This window comes from Leptodactylus fuscus, chromosome 7 (assembly GCF_031893055.1).
Source record: "Leptodactylus fuscus isolate aLepFus1 chromosome 7, aLepFus1.hap2, whole genome shotgun sequence".
Taxonomy (NCBI): Eukaryota; Metazoa; Chordata; class Amphibia; order Anura; family Leptodactylidae; genus Leptodactylus; species Leptodactylus fuscus.
This window is the reverse complement of record NC_134271.1, coordinates 114805280-114818413: the sequence shown is the minus strand read 5'-3', so window position 1 is coordinate 114818413 and position 13134 is coordinate 114805280. Positions and strand designations below refer to the sequence as shown.

The 13134-nt window shown below is 44.5% G+C and overlaps 1 protein-coding gene across 3 annotated transcripts in view; it reads right to left on the bottom strand.

Annotated features, from left to right (window-relative positions):
• Positions 1 to 9485: 9485 nt before the first annotated feature.
• The window catches only part of SMOC1 (SPARC related modular calcium binding 1), a 130820-nt gene continuing 127171 nt past the window's right edge, over positions 9486 to 13134 (bottom strand). For 2 of the 3 annotated variants that reach the window (XM_075282893.1, XM_075282895.1), the window contains exons 11-13: positions 12355 to 12602; positions 11046 to 11099; positions 9486 to 9926 (exon numbers count right to left, since the gene is read on the bottom strand). In XM_075282893.1, the coding sequence (XP_075138994.1) occupies positions 9910 to 9926; positions 11046 to 11099; positions 12355 to 12602 (319 nt within the window). In that variant the 3' untranslated portion in view covers positions 9486 to 9909. The remainder of the gene's footprint in view (positions 9927 to 11045; positions 11100 to 12354; positions 12603 to 13134) is intronic. The other variant, XM_075282894.1, reaches the window with a different exon arrangement.

The window sequence follows — 13134 nt, the reverse complement described above, 5'->3', positions numbered from 1 at the left end:
ACAGGCGTCAGACATGACGAAGAAAGAAGATGACAGAAAAGGGGAGGAGGCAGATGAAGAAGAAGGACGCCCCCATTGCTGCCGAGACCTCATTAGCATACCGGTAAGTACCGGTATTTCTAAGGAACGGCGCGACAGAGATTACATCTAAAGGTGGGAGACGAATAGCCTTTCTTAAGGCTATTCCGACGTGGTAATTAGAAAAAAAAGTTGTTTTAATGGTAGAATCCCTTTAATAATGGCCTTAAATAACCTTGAGGACATGACCCTATTTCTCAAATGTTATTATCTTTTATTTTCAAGAAGTTATTTTGAGAACATGTCCTCAGGGTGGAGACAACACCAGAAGGACTGTGGACCTGATTGAGGTGGATAATCACTATTTAACTGCTACCCTACTCCTCAGCCTTTACAAGGAGAAAGCTTTCAATTGTATAGAGTCAGTGCCGCACCTCCCATGAGGCGACCTGAAGCGACCGCTTCAGGCGGCGCTGTGCCAGTGCCCCAGGGAGGGCGGCATTTTTGCTGACCTAAGCCAGTCCAGGACAACCTGTCCTGGACTGGCTTAGGGTCACCGTCACTGAGCGGTGGATTGGGGAGGCCACTGGAGCAGCGCTGCTCCAGCGGCCGCCCCTCACGCTCAGGCAGAGAGCAGGTCTTCTCCATGCCTGCTCTCTGCCTGTTAGGACGCTCGCTCCGCTAGGCCCCGCCCCCTCCACTAGGCCCCACCCTCCACTCGGCCCCACCCCCTCCTCGGGGAGGGGGGCTTTCTGACGTCTGCTTCAGGCGGCAGAAACAAATGGTTCACCCCTGTATAGAGTGGTCCTTTATAATGGCTTCCTTGGAAGCATTTACGGTAGCTTTCGAGGCTGTTATTACAAGTGATTTGAACATTGTACTCCTCAAATGGCATCAGTGAAACTTCAACATTCCTCCTTACGATCCTTCTCCATTAACAATGGGTCCCGTCCAATCCATCAGGGTTGCCCCCTCTCCCCCCTCATTTTTTCATTCTGCATTGAGCCACTGGCGGCTAGTATATGTCTCAACTTAACTAAAGTCTTGAGGGCCCGATGAAAACTTTTGTTGGGGCTCCCTACCCCCTCCCCATAATAAAGTCTTGACAGTGATAGTTACAGGGCTCCTCACAGTATAATATGCCACATGCGACAGAGGCCTCCAAATAGTATTATATGCCCGACAGTGGCCCCCACACAGCGTTATATGCTCCATGGTGGCCCCTATAAAGCATTATGTGCTCCACAGTGGCAGCACACACAGTATAGTATGCTCCCCACAGTGGCCCCCACGCAGTATTATATGCTCCAAACAGCCCCCCTCCTCTTCGGTGCTATTATTATCTGAAGAGAGACCCCAGAGTATAATAATCAGAGGCCCAAGGAAGGCGATTAAAAATAACAAACACTCATACACACCTTGCCTCACCTTTCCTGGACATCCTCGCTCCATCCTGCTGTCTTCAGCATCTTCGGCTCTCTTCAGACGTCCTGTGATTAGGCCTCAGCGGTCACGTGGGGCGCACTGCTGGGGCCTAATCACATGGCTTCAGGCACATGTCAGAAGAGCACCGGAGAGAACACTGAGCCCAGGAGAGGTGAGTATATGTATTTATTATTTTCAGTCGCCTAGGGCTGCCATCTATTGTAAAGGGGCCTGGTGACATGCCAGGGCCCCTTTCCAATAACAGTATTTATAGCGATGGGGGAACCAGGCTTTCCCTGACCACTATCATAGTGCTGCAGGGCTCCAGCCATCTCCAGTTGGCCATGGGACTATACCCGCCGGGCCCGCTCACTGTCGCACCCTTTGCGACTGTGATCGGTACGCCACTGACTTTGACTTTCAATAGTGAGAGCATTCACTTAAATATTTGGGGATTCGACTTTCTCCTTCTTAAGCTACATTCTATTCTGTGAACTATCCCAGTCTGTTCTGTGACCTTAAGTCTGTACTAGATAAAGGTGGCCTCTACATATCCCCCTTCTAGGCAGGATGGCAGCAGTCAAAATGACATTCCTCCTTAAGCTCTTTTATTTCTTCAAGGCTCTCCGAGTAGCAGTTCCACATCTTCATAATTACTACAGTGCTGCACACCTGCAATGCATCTCTTTGTGGACCACTTGGAATAAGCTGTTCCCCCTTGCCTCGCAGAATTCCTTCATGATCGCTTTTTTGTATAATCTGCTCCTCCAAGAGGGACAGTCCTTTTCCACGGTCCGTCCTTGGTCTAAGGCTGGTTTGTTTAGATTGGCAGACTTGGTCAACCCAGTGACTTTGGAGCTCAGGCCCTTTGACTACTTTACTGCAGCACTAGACATCCCCCTGAGGGTCACTACATTGACAGCTTATGAGAAACATAAGCGGGTGCTTCAACAAGGGACGCCTCTTCCCTACTCAAATGGGGCCTCACAGGAGGCCTTAGGTCCCCCAATTTCTCCCACTCAATGGCAGTTTATTTGGTCACGTGCAGCTAAATCCTCAACATGTGTGACCTTTAAGGAGTTACAATACCAACTTTTAATGCACTGGTTTATACCCCCACCTTCCTACACTCTCTGAACCCCACAATTCTCCAATTTTGTTGGAGATGTCACTTGCTGTGGCACGTGCTACCATATATTTTGGGACTGTCCCCTCATGCAGGGCTTTTGGAAGGGGGATAAGATTCTCACTGATAACTTCTTCCTACAGGGAGAACCTCTTGACCCACTCACCTAGTCAAATGAGCAAGAAGTCAGCGAGAATATTTCTGTATTTCTCTTATAAAAAAACACGAAAACTTGGTGATCTTCAGTAGTTGATACCTTTTTAATGGCTAACTCATAATGATGACAAATGGCTAACGTTTCGGAACGCAAAAGGCTCCTTTATCAAAGCAAATTTAAAAACATTTCTGAAGGATGCATATATATATATATATATATATATATATATATATATATATATATATATATATATATATATATACAGAGCAGGCACAAAGGGTGTTAGATTTCAGGAGGAAGGGGGGGGTTGTTAGTAATTGGTGAGACAATGTAAACACTTGGTAGAGACAATGTGGTAATTGGTAGAGACAATGTAAACACTTACAGGTCCTTATCAGTTCACACGTTACTGTAAAAATTGTATTTATCTTTTCACTGCGCTGGAAATCATTCATCTCCCCCGTCTGATACTGATCTGCTAGCTGAGGTTATGGATGTCTGTAACCTGGAGTACCTGACAACCTTCTTAAATAATTTAGTCCCAGCCTTTGACTTGATTTGATTCCCATAGAACACCTACTGCACATTGCAGGGTCTCTGGCCTCCATTCCCTCCCTTCAATCTTTCCCTTCCTTGCTTTCCTTGGTTTGTCCCTCCTAGAATTTTTGTTTCTTGTGCTTTTCACCTTTTCTCATAGATTCCTCATAATAAAAATTACAGTTAAGGTCGTCATACCCTCTTCCCGATGTTTTCCCATCTCCTCTTCCTCCCCCTTACTCGTCTTCCACGTCTTTGTCTCCCTGTGTATTTTCTTGCTTGTTTGTTTCTTATACTTACCTGAAGTTGTTTATGATATTGCATTCCTAGGTCCTCGCACTATTGTCATTGTATCAAACTGCTGGAGGGGTCCTCCCCTGGCCTCCTGTTCATTGGTGAGACTTGTGTGCCTTGTACCTTAGTTTTGCTTATATTGTGTTCCTTTTTGTTTTTTCTTTCTCTCCCCTTGCTCTCTCTCTCTTTCTCTCTATATATGTAATTATTTATAGGTTTATATATACTGTGTAACATCTCTGCCTGTTCGGGTCTTTGCGCCACCCTCTGCTCGCGTGCTGCGGCGCAGGAGGCGTGTGCAGTTTGGTTCATGGCTTAAAGTTTTTGGTCGCACTGTGTGAACACGGCTCTAGTTCTGAGATTGTATTTGCACCACACCCGTCTTCTGCCCTTGTTTGTCTCTGCTCCTCTAATGGTGAATCTGGCCTTGCCCTGTGATTGACAGCCTGCCTTCCTGTCAGCTCCAGGGGTGGGTTCTTCCTCCCTATTTAACCTTGGCTCTCATTCACACCAATGCTTGCTATTGCCTTGTGCATGCTCGCTCCGTACTGTCACTATTTTTTGCTTACACTATTATCCTTGACCTTTGGCATTCCCTAGTGATTATTCTTTGGACTCCGATTTGGCACTGCATCGCTCGACTGTTACTGACCCTTGGCTAGCTGACCTCTCTTTCTTGTTGTCCGTCTTGTCTGCGTTTTGTGTCTCACCTATACAGGGGGGGACTGTCTATTTGGTTGCCGCCTATTACGTAGGATAGGGCCTGGCAATAGGAAGGGAAAGTTGGGGGCTTCAGCTTAGGGCTCACTGTCTCTTGTGTTCCATCCCAGGGTTCAAACAGTTACTGGGGAATTGCTGTCCTAGCAATTACCTAACATACTGTGTGCAGAATTATTAAGCAAATTGTATTTGAGAGGATTCTTGTTATTATTGTTCAACAACTATGTTCTCAATCAACCCAAAAGACTCATCTTAGGAGGATATCTGTTTATGCAGATAACTATTACTGTGCAGAATAATTAGGCAACCTAATAAAAATCAAATCTATCCCCATCTCACTTGTTTATTTTCACCAGGTAAACCAACATAATAACACATAATTTTGAAACATTTCTGACATTCAAAAACAAAAACAAAAAAATTAGTGACCACCTTTCTTTATGATAGAGGAAAAGGGCAGGACGGCGCTCACAGGTCCAATAGATTTTATTAATAAGAAGAATTGCAATTCTTCTTATTAATAAAATCTATTGGACCTGTGAGCGCCGTCCTGCCCTTTTCCTCTGCTGTTTCCCCGGTTGACACAACTGGTGCCTTTGAGACGTGCTGCTCCCCATACCTGGTATCATATACACCTTAGTACGGAGTTGTGAACGCTGTCACAACCAAACCAGGTGAGAGGCCACCAGGTCTGATACATTCATTACAATTATCCAAAAAGGTGAATCTACTATCTACACTATAGTGTGCTCGGTGTTTTTCTATCTTTTGCCTTTCTTTATGATGACACTCTTCAGCCTTGCATCCATAGATTCTGTCAGTTGCTTGATCTGTTTCCTATCTCCATTGCGTGCAGCAGCCACCACAGCCCCCCAGACAGTGACGGAGAGGTGGACTGTTTTCCCTCCCTGTAGATCTCACATTTTATGAGGAACCACAGGTTCTCTATGGGGTTCAGATCAGGTGAACAAGGGGGCCATGTCATTATTTTTTCTTCTTTTAGACCCTTACTGGCCAGCCACGTTGTGGAGTATTTGGATGCATGTGATGGATCATTCTCCTGCATGAAAATCATGTTTTTCTTGAACGATACTGATTTCTTCCTGTACCACTGCTTGAAGAAGGTGTCTTCCAGAAACTGGCAGTAGGTCTTGGAGTTGAGCTTCACTCCATCCTCAACCCGAAAAGGTCCCACAAGTACATCTTTGATGATACCAGCCCATACCAGTACCCCACCTCCACCTTGCTGGTGTCTGAGTCGGAGTGGAGCTCTCTGCCCTTTACTGATCCAGCCTCGGGTCCATCCATCTGGCCCATCAAGAGTCACTCTCATTTCATCAGTCCATAAAACCTTAGAAAAATCAGTCTTAAGATATTTCTTGGCCCAGTCTTGACGTTTTATCTTATGTTTCTTGTTCAAAGGTGGTCGTTTTTCAGCCTTCCTTACCTTGGCCATGTCCCTGAGTATTACACACCTTTTTGATACTCCAGTAATGTTACAGCTCTAAAATATGGCAAAACTGGTGGCAAATGGCATCTTGGCAGCTTCACGCTTGATTTTCCTCAATTAATGGGCAGTCGCCTTTTTTTTTATCGACACGCTTCTTGCGACCCTGTTGGCTATTTGCCATGAAACACTTGATTGTTCGGTGATCACGCTTCAAAAGTTTTGCAATTTCAAGACTGCTGCATCCCTCTGCAAGACATCTTACAATTTTTGACTTTTCAGAGTCTGTCAAATCTCTCTTCTGACCCATTTTGCCAAAGGAAAGGAAGTTGCCTAATAATTAAGCACACCTTATATAGGGTGTTGATGTCATTAGACCACACCCCTCTTCAACTACAGAAATGCAATCATCTGATTTACATAATTGGTAGTTGGCTTTCAAGCCTATACAGCTTGGAGTAGGACAACATGTATAAAAAGAATGATGTGATCAAAATACTCATTTGCCTAATAATTCTGCACACAGTGTATTGATTTTGTTCAGGGGGTTAAAATTGTGGGCATCTCAGGGTACACTGTGTATTCACATAATGCAGAAACTTCAGGGCCACTTCAAAGTGTGTCTTGGACTTGGCCATTAAATAGAATGAAGTGTTATATAAAATGTCTGTTATTCAATGCTACCTACCGTATATACTCGAGTATAAGCCGACCCGAATATAAGCCGAGGCCCCTAATTTTACCACAAAAAACTGGTAAGACTTATTGACTCGAGTATAAGCCGAGGGGGGGAAATGCAGCAGCTACTGGAAAATTTAAAAAATTACAATGGTCGGAGTTTTTGGGTGCAGTAGTTGTTGGGTGCTGGGGAAGGGGAGGGGGTGTTTTGGTTGTCTGTCTGCCCCTTCCCTGAGCTTGAGGACTGGTTTTTTCCCCCCACTTGGAATTCAGTCTGGCTGTATATAGGGTATCTGCAGTGCTCCTATTAACCCCTTCCCGACGGAACAGGAGCACTGCAGATACCCTATATTCAGTAGACCAGGCACTTTCAGACACAGGGATACCTAATGTGTTTGTGTTTCACAGTCATTTTCTACTTTTATATGTATTCTAGGGAAAGGAGGGATTTACCACTTTTTTTTTTTTAAAATCTTTTTTTTTTTTGCACTATTTTATGGGAGATTCTATACATTGATATTGTGGCTGGTCATAGACCCCCCCTCCTCGAAAAAAAAAAAAATATATATATATATATTTTTTTGCTGACTTGAATATAAGCCGAGGGGGGCTTTTTTAGCCCAAAAACTGGGCTCAAAAATTTGGCTTATACTCGAGTATATACGGTAATTTTTTTTATTTCCTCTCTATATCCACACATAGCACAAGGCCCCAGATGTAATCTCTGCTACATTTATGGGGGTACACTTCAAGAGCCTATCAAATGAGGAGGTGGCATTTTGTTCAATAAACTGCTGCACTTATCAGTTTGTCTGGACCATGAAATGTATAAAATCCTTGAAAAAGTTAACTTCTCTGAAGCCTTAGGTTTCAAATTAGATTCCAGACCTGCCTACAAAATTAGGAAGCCAAGGCTCATATTTTTTTGCAGGGAGTTGGAGTTGGTGGGATCTACGTTGGGTCATTAATTTCAGGAGTTGCCTCATCTGTTCTTCTGAGGCACTTCCTTAGGGGCTGCTGGATGATGAGGAGGAGGAGGAAGAGGGAAAAAAATAGAGGAAGCAGCATAATGGCTCAGTGGTTAGCACTGTAGTCTTGCAGTTCTGTAGACCTGGGTTCAAATGTTCTTCCCTTTGTTTGGTTAGGTTTCCTGCAAATACTCCAATTTCCTTGCATACCCAAAAGACATACTAATAGGAAATTGAAATTTTGAGCACCTACTTGGGATAGAGACTGACGACAATATCTGTAAAGTGCTGTGGAATATGTTGGCGCTAAATAAGTAAATGGAGAGTTTAACTTGTAGCGCTTTGGAACATGTTTTATTCGTGCTGTGCTTTTACACCTGTATTCAACCTTTATTCAAAGTGTGGGGTGTATGTTAAACTTCAACATCTGTATAGTAGAAAACTGTATCCAGTACAACCAGCGCCGCACCTCTAATGAGGTGTCCTCAGGTGACTGCCTCAGGCAGCACTATTGCAGGGGGGGGCGGCATATTTACTGACCTAAGCCAGTCCAGGACAAACTGCGTGCGAACTGTCCTGGACTGGCTTAGCGTTATGGCAGCCCAGAAGGGGAAGCGAGCGGTGGCTTGGGGCGGGACTTTGGACGCAGTGCTGCTTTAACTCTCACCTATTAGCAGCAGCGCTTCTCCAGCGGCCGCCCCTAATCCTTAGCAGAGAGCAGGATGTCTCCCTGCCTGCTCTCTGTATGATAACGCTGCTCCCTCCTCCCCCTCCTCCCCACACGCTGGGTGACGTGGCCACGTAATCAGGCCCGCACCCGACGTGTGCCTGCGCTCCTACATGATCTCCAGTCACAAGACCGCTGCGCAGGTGAAGAGCAGAAGTAAGCATACTTCTGCTGAAAAATTACAGTATTTTTTCAAGTATTTATCCCCTATCCGTAGGATAGGGGAAAAATACTAGATTGATGATGATGATGTTGGGGTTGGAGTTCTGGGGGGAGAAGCTTGGAGTGCTGGGGGGGGGGTTGGGTGCTGGGGAAGGGGGAGGGGGGGGGCTTTTGGATGTCTGTCTGGCCCTTCCTTGGGCTTGAGGACTGTTTTTTTCCCCACCCACTTGTAATTCTTGCACTTGGGGGTTAATAGGAGCACTACAGACTAGTGCTCAAACAGCACTGGGAGCATCCCCAATGCTGCGAGAGAACTCTCCAGCGCCGCCTCCATCTTCTTCAGGAACCGACCTCTACACGTCGTCTTCTGGCCTGGCTTTCAATCTTCTATGCATGTGGAATCAGCTCTGCCAGCGGGCAGAGCAGACTGCACCTGCGTGCGGCCATTTTTTTGTGGCCGCTTATGCGAGCTCTTGCGCGACCGATTGCACACGCGTAGAAGATTGAAAGCCAGGCCAGAAGATGACGTGTAGAGGCCGGTTCCTGAAGAAGATGGAGGCAGCGCTGGAGAGTGGCTCATAGCATAATGTTCCGTAGTGGCCCCTCCACACAGTATAATGTCACATAGAGGCTCCTCCACATAGCATAATGTCCCATAGTAGCCCCTCCACACAGTATAACGTCCCATAGTAGCCCCTCCACATACTACAATGTCCCATAGCGGCTCCTCCACGTAGTATAATGTCCCATAGTGGTCCCTCCACACAGTATCATGTTCCTTAGCAGCGTCCTATGCATTATAATGTGCCATAGTGGCCCCTCCACACAGTATAGTGGCCCATAGCATAATGTCCCATAGTAGCCCCTCCACACAGTAGTAAGGCCGTCAGTGGCCCCTATGATAATACAATTAGAGATGAGCGAACACTATTCGGAACAGCCGTTCCGAATAGCACGCTCCCATAGAAATGAATGGAAGCGGCCATTCATTTCTATGGGAGCGTGCTATTCGAAACGGCTGTTTCGAATAGTGTTCACTCATCTCTAAATACAATGAAAACAATAACTTAACGATAACGAATCGTAACTCCCCAGACAACCCCGTTAAGCAAGGGAATTTCTCATAATAAAATTATCTAATACTGTAATGTGCAGGATAATAAATGACAAGTGAAATCTCTCTTTAGCTCAGAGGCGGCTGCTGAAATACACGTTCTCATTGCATTATTTTAATCATTATTTTAATTTACAAAATACAAGGAAAATGAACAGGAATACTATTATCACAATCAGGGACGGGGGGCCCACTAGTATCTTATAAAAGACCAAAGTGTTAAGACCTGTACAAACAAGACTGTACAATTTACATATACAATTATATACAGAAGTCTCTTCTCCAGAGTCACAATGAATTCAATTACTAACATGTCAGTAGCAGATTCTTTCTTCTTCAATTAAAAAAAATCTAATAAGGAAAAAACACACAATGCTTCTTGTTCTCACCACATCAGGAACGGGATTAAAAAATGTTATGTATAAAGTCCACTTAAAAGTGCAAATATTGAGAGCTCCATCGGTTGCCTGTGTGATTGGTCCGAATACGATGATGCTCCTTCCTCTTCTCCTTCATTCTTAATACTGTAGGGATGTCTACACAAGACGACCTACTGAAACACAAAGCAAAGCAGAAAAGTGGGATCATTTGGAAATTGGCTACAATTTTATTTATCTATTTTTTTTTTTTCTAGAAAAAGGCCAATTTAGTAACATTTTGGGGGTTTTCAAGCCCCTAATGTATGTTTTATTCTCGTGACCTATCCGCAGGATTCGTCATCAGTACCTGACTTGTGGGGTCCAACACTCGGACCCTGCACAGACCAGCTGTTCTCAAGATACAGCAGTGGATAGGAAGCGGTTTGATACTATTCAAGTAATAGGAACAGAGTTGCAGTTCCCCAGAACCATTACTATATGATGGACGGGGCTGAAGATCCCATCCTATAACTTGAATACGAACAGATTGCTTCTGCTCCCGTCCACTGCAGCAGCTTGTTGCACCTAGAGGCTGCTGAAACAGCTGATCAGTGCCGGGTCTGGGTGTCTGATCCCCTCAGATCACATACTGATGACTTATCCCGTGGATGGGTCACCAGTGTGAAACATACATATAGGGCCAGAAAACCCCTTTAAGGCCTGCAACTGAGACTGCCCCATGCGTAAACCCAGCGCTGAATGTGGACAAGTATTGCTAAGACCCTGTGTACATTGCTGTATTCTAAATCCAAGTAGCCATATAAATATAAGGGGGAGCTAATATATCTCTGGTTATATATGAAAGAATATATTTTTTTAAGATGGAATATTCCATCAGATGCTGTATTGTAGAACTAGCCCCCCCCCCCTCAAAAGAAACAGAACACCTTACAAGATAATATAACTGCCAAATGTACTCTAATAGAATAGGCCACTACTCTGCCCAGATCTGATCATCCTCTTGTTTTTGTGCACAATACAAGTGGTGTTTTATGCACTGAAATATACAGGTAGAAACAATGCAGTGTGAACATAGCCATACTGAACTAAACAGGTTCACACTGATACCTGCCAGTAGATGGCAGCACATACAGTTGAGAGTCTGTACACTGCCTCTTGGTATTTAGTGCTGTGCAGTGTATTGTGCCCTACACCTCTTATGCATGAATATGGAGGCTGGGGGCCCACCCTGCTTGAGGGCCCCACCTACGTCCCTATAGGCTAGTGCCAGTCTGATTATTCAGATTACTTACTGAAAGGGTTAGAGCCTGGTCTCCTTCCTGGAGGAAAGCTGCCCGTGCCAGTACCTGGAATAAAATAGGATAAGATTTATTTAGTGAACTTCTATCACATTTTCATGATGTATAGTTTCTTGACACCAGTCGATGGGCTAACAGATTATTATCAGAATCCCTCTAGGTACAAGGCATGTACAGTAAGAGCTTGGAAGTATCCTGCCTATATTAAACAATAAACACTAGAGGGCGACAGTACACTGCTCAGAAAGTCTGGTGGCGCGGTACTGCATGCCCCGAGCCATAGAGAAGTAAGAAATGATGATTTGCTAATGATCCGATTCCAGTTGTTATGCAGTAAGTAATAATTGTACGCTTTCATCTTCACGTATACATATGGGAATGCTGATTTGTTGAGGGCCGTGATAACACAAATATGAGCATTAATATGATGACATAATGTAAACCTCACCAGACTCCACTTACAATTTTTGCCATAATCTCTTTGTGGAGGATTAGCTCTGTTTTCTATTACTGATATAATTATGATGAATACATGCCAGAGCACATTATTAACCCATGCAAGGCTCAAACAGCGCCGGATTCAGGCAGTGTACAGGACAACCAGCTGGCATGAGCAAGGATGCCCAACACTTTGGTGTGGTTAGTCACATAACAAAAGAGGGTGCAAGGGGAGACACAAAGACATACACACCGAGTGCCCTACAGGGGTTAACCACCTTTCACCTTTTTAAATCTCATGGCATATATTTACAATAGGTCAAAAATGTTAGATCAGTGGGGGTCTGACTATCGGGACCCATGCAGATCAGCCCAGGGTGCACAGTTCCGAGCATTGTTTACATGCAGAGCATTGCTAACTAGCCATATTCTTGATAGTAGCATCTTAGTCATAGGATACCGCCACTGTACCCACAACCATCGCTATTGAGAATACGGCAGGTGAGCAGCACTTGGTATGTAAACAATGCTGAGAGCGGTGTACCTAGGAAAACTCTGCGGCCTTACTGTAAAAAACTGCGCAAGAAACCTGATGCGTTTCTGCCGTAGTCTTTTCCAAAGCGCTTTTTAGCTGTAGCTCGCTACGTGGGGCCTTAGCCTAAAGGGGTTTTCTGAGTTAAGAGATTAGTAGGGGTCTCAGCCCCTAAACAGCTAACCCCACCGCCTCTTTTAACTTGCTGGTATTGCATGATGTCACTGACGTTTGTCATAAACTGCGTGGTGCTGAAGAGGCTGCAGCATAAGCAGAAGGAACGCTAAAACTCCCCAGTTTTTATATGAGAACTACCCCAGCCTTGCATAGTACCTGGATCTTTGCGTACACCTAGACATCCTTTCAGTTCTGTGAGAGAGATGGATTTGTCCTTGTTTAGGTCACAGTACTCAGTAAACCGCCTGGCACATTTCTTGGGTTTGGCTTTCTTCTTTACATATCTTTTAAAGGGTTTCATCTCCTTCTTGTTGATGTCTTCACTGCCATTGCTGTCTAGCTGGCTGAAGTACCAGAGAACTACACGTTCCTCCAATGTGTGGTTGGGATCAGGTTCTGAGAATCTGTAAAATGACATTACTAACTTTACTGGCTGTATTACCAAAGAAAAAAAAATATTTGAACAGCTTTTTTCTCTATTAACATTGATGTTATCGATACATTTTCATATGATACAAGTAAAACATTATTAATACATCACTTCTTTATTCTTTCCCTCCTTTCTGTAAGTCTGTAAACTTCCATCTCTAGGTGTATGGGTGTACGGGATCTTGTATAATGCAGGGAATCTGAGGCTGGCGAGGTCATTTCATACACAGTAATATTATGGGCATTATAAAACCTAGAACAGTGCTTCTTGTGTCATATGAAAGAGTAGAGTCTCCAATTCTCAGTCACCAAGATTGCAGTTCTACCCATAAAGTTTCCAGAGATAAAACCAGATGAAAATACAGTCACATCCCCCTTCCCCTTCTTGTTCTTCTACCGTCATACAAGTTACTCTAGGTTCACACTAGCGTTCAGGTTTCCATTCTTCGGGTCCCAAAAAATGGAAACCCAATCTACTTAAAAAGCAGTTTCCCGCAGAAACCCATA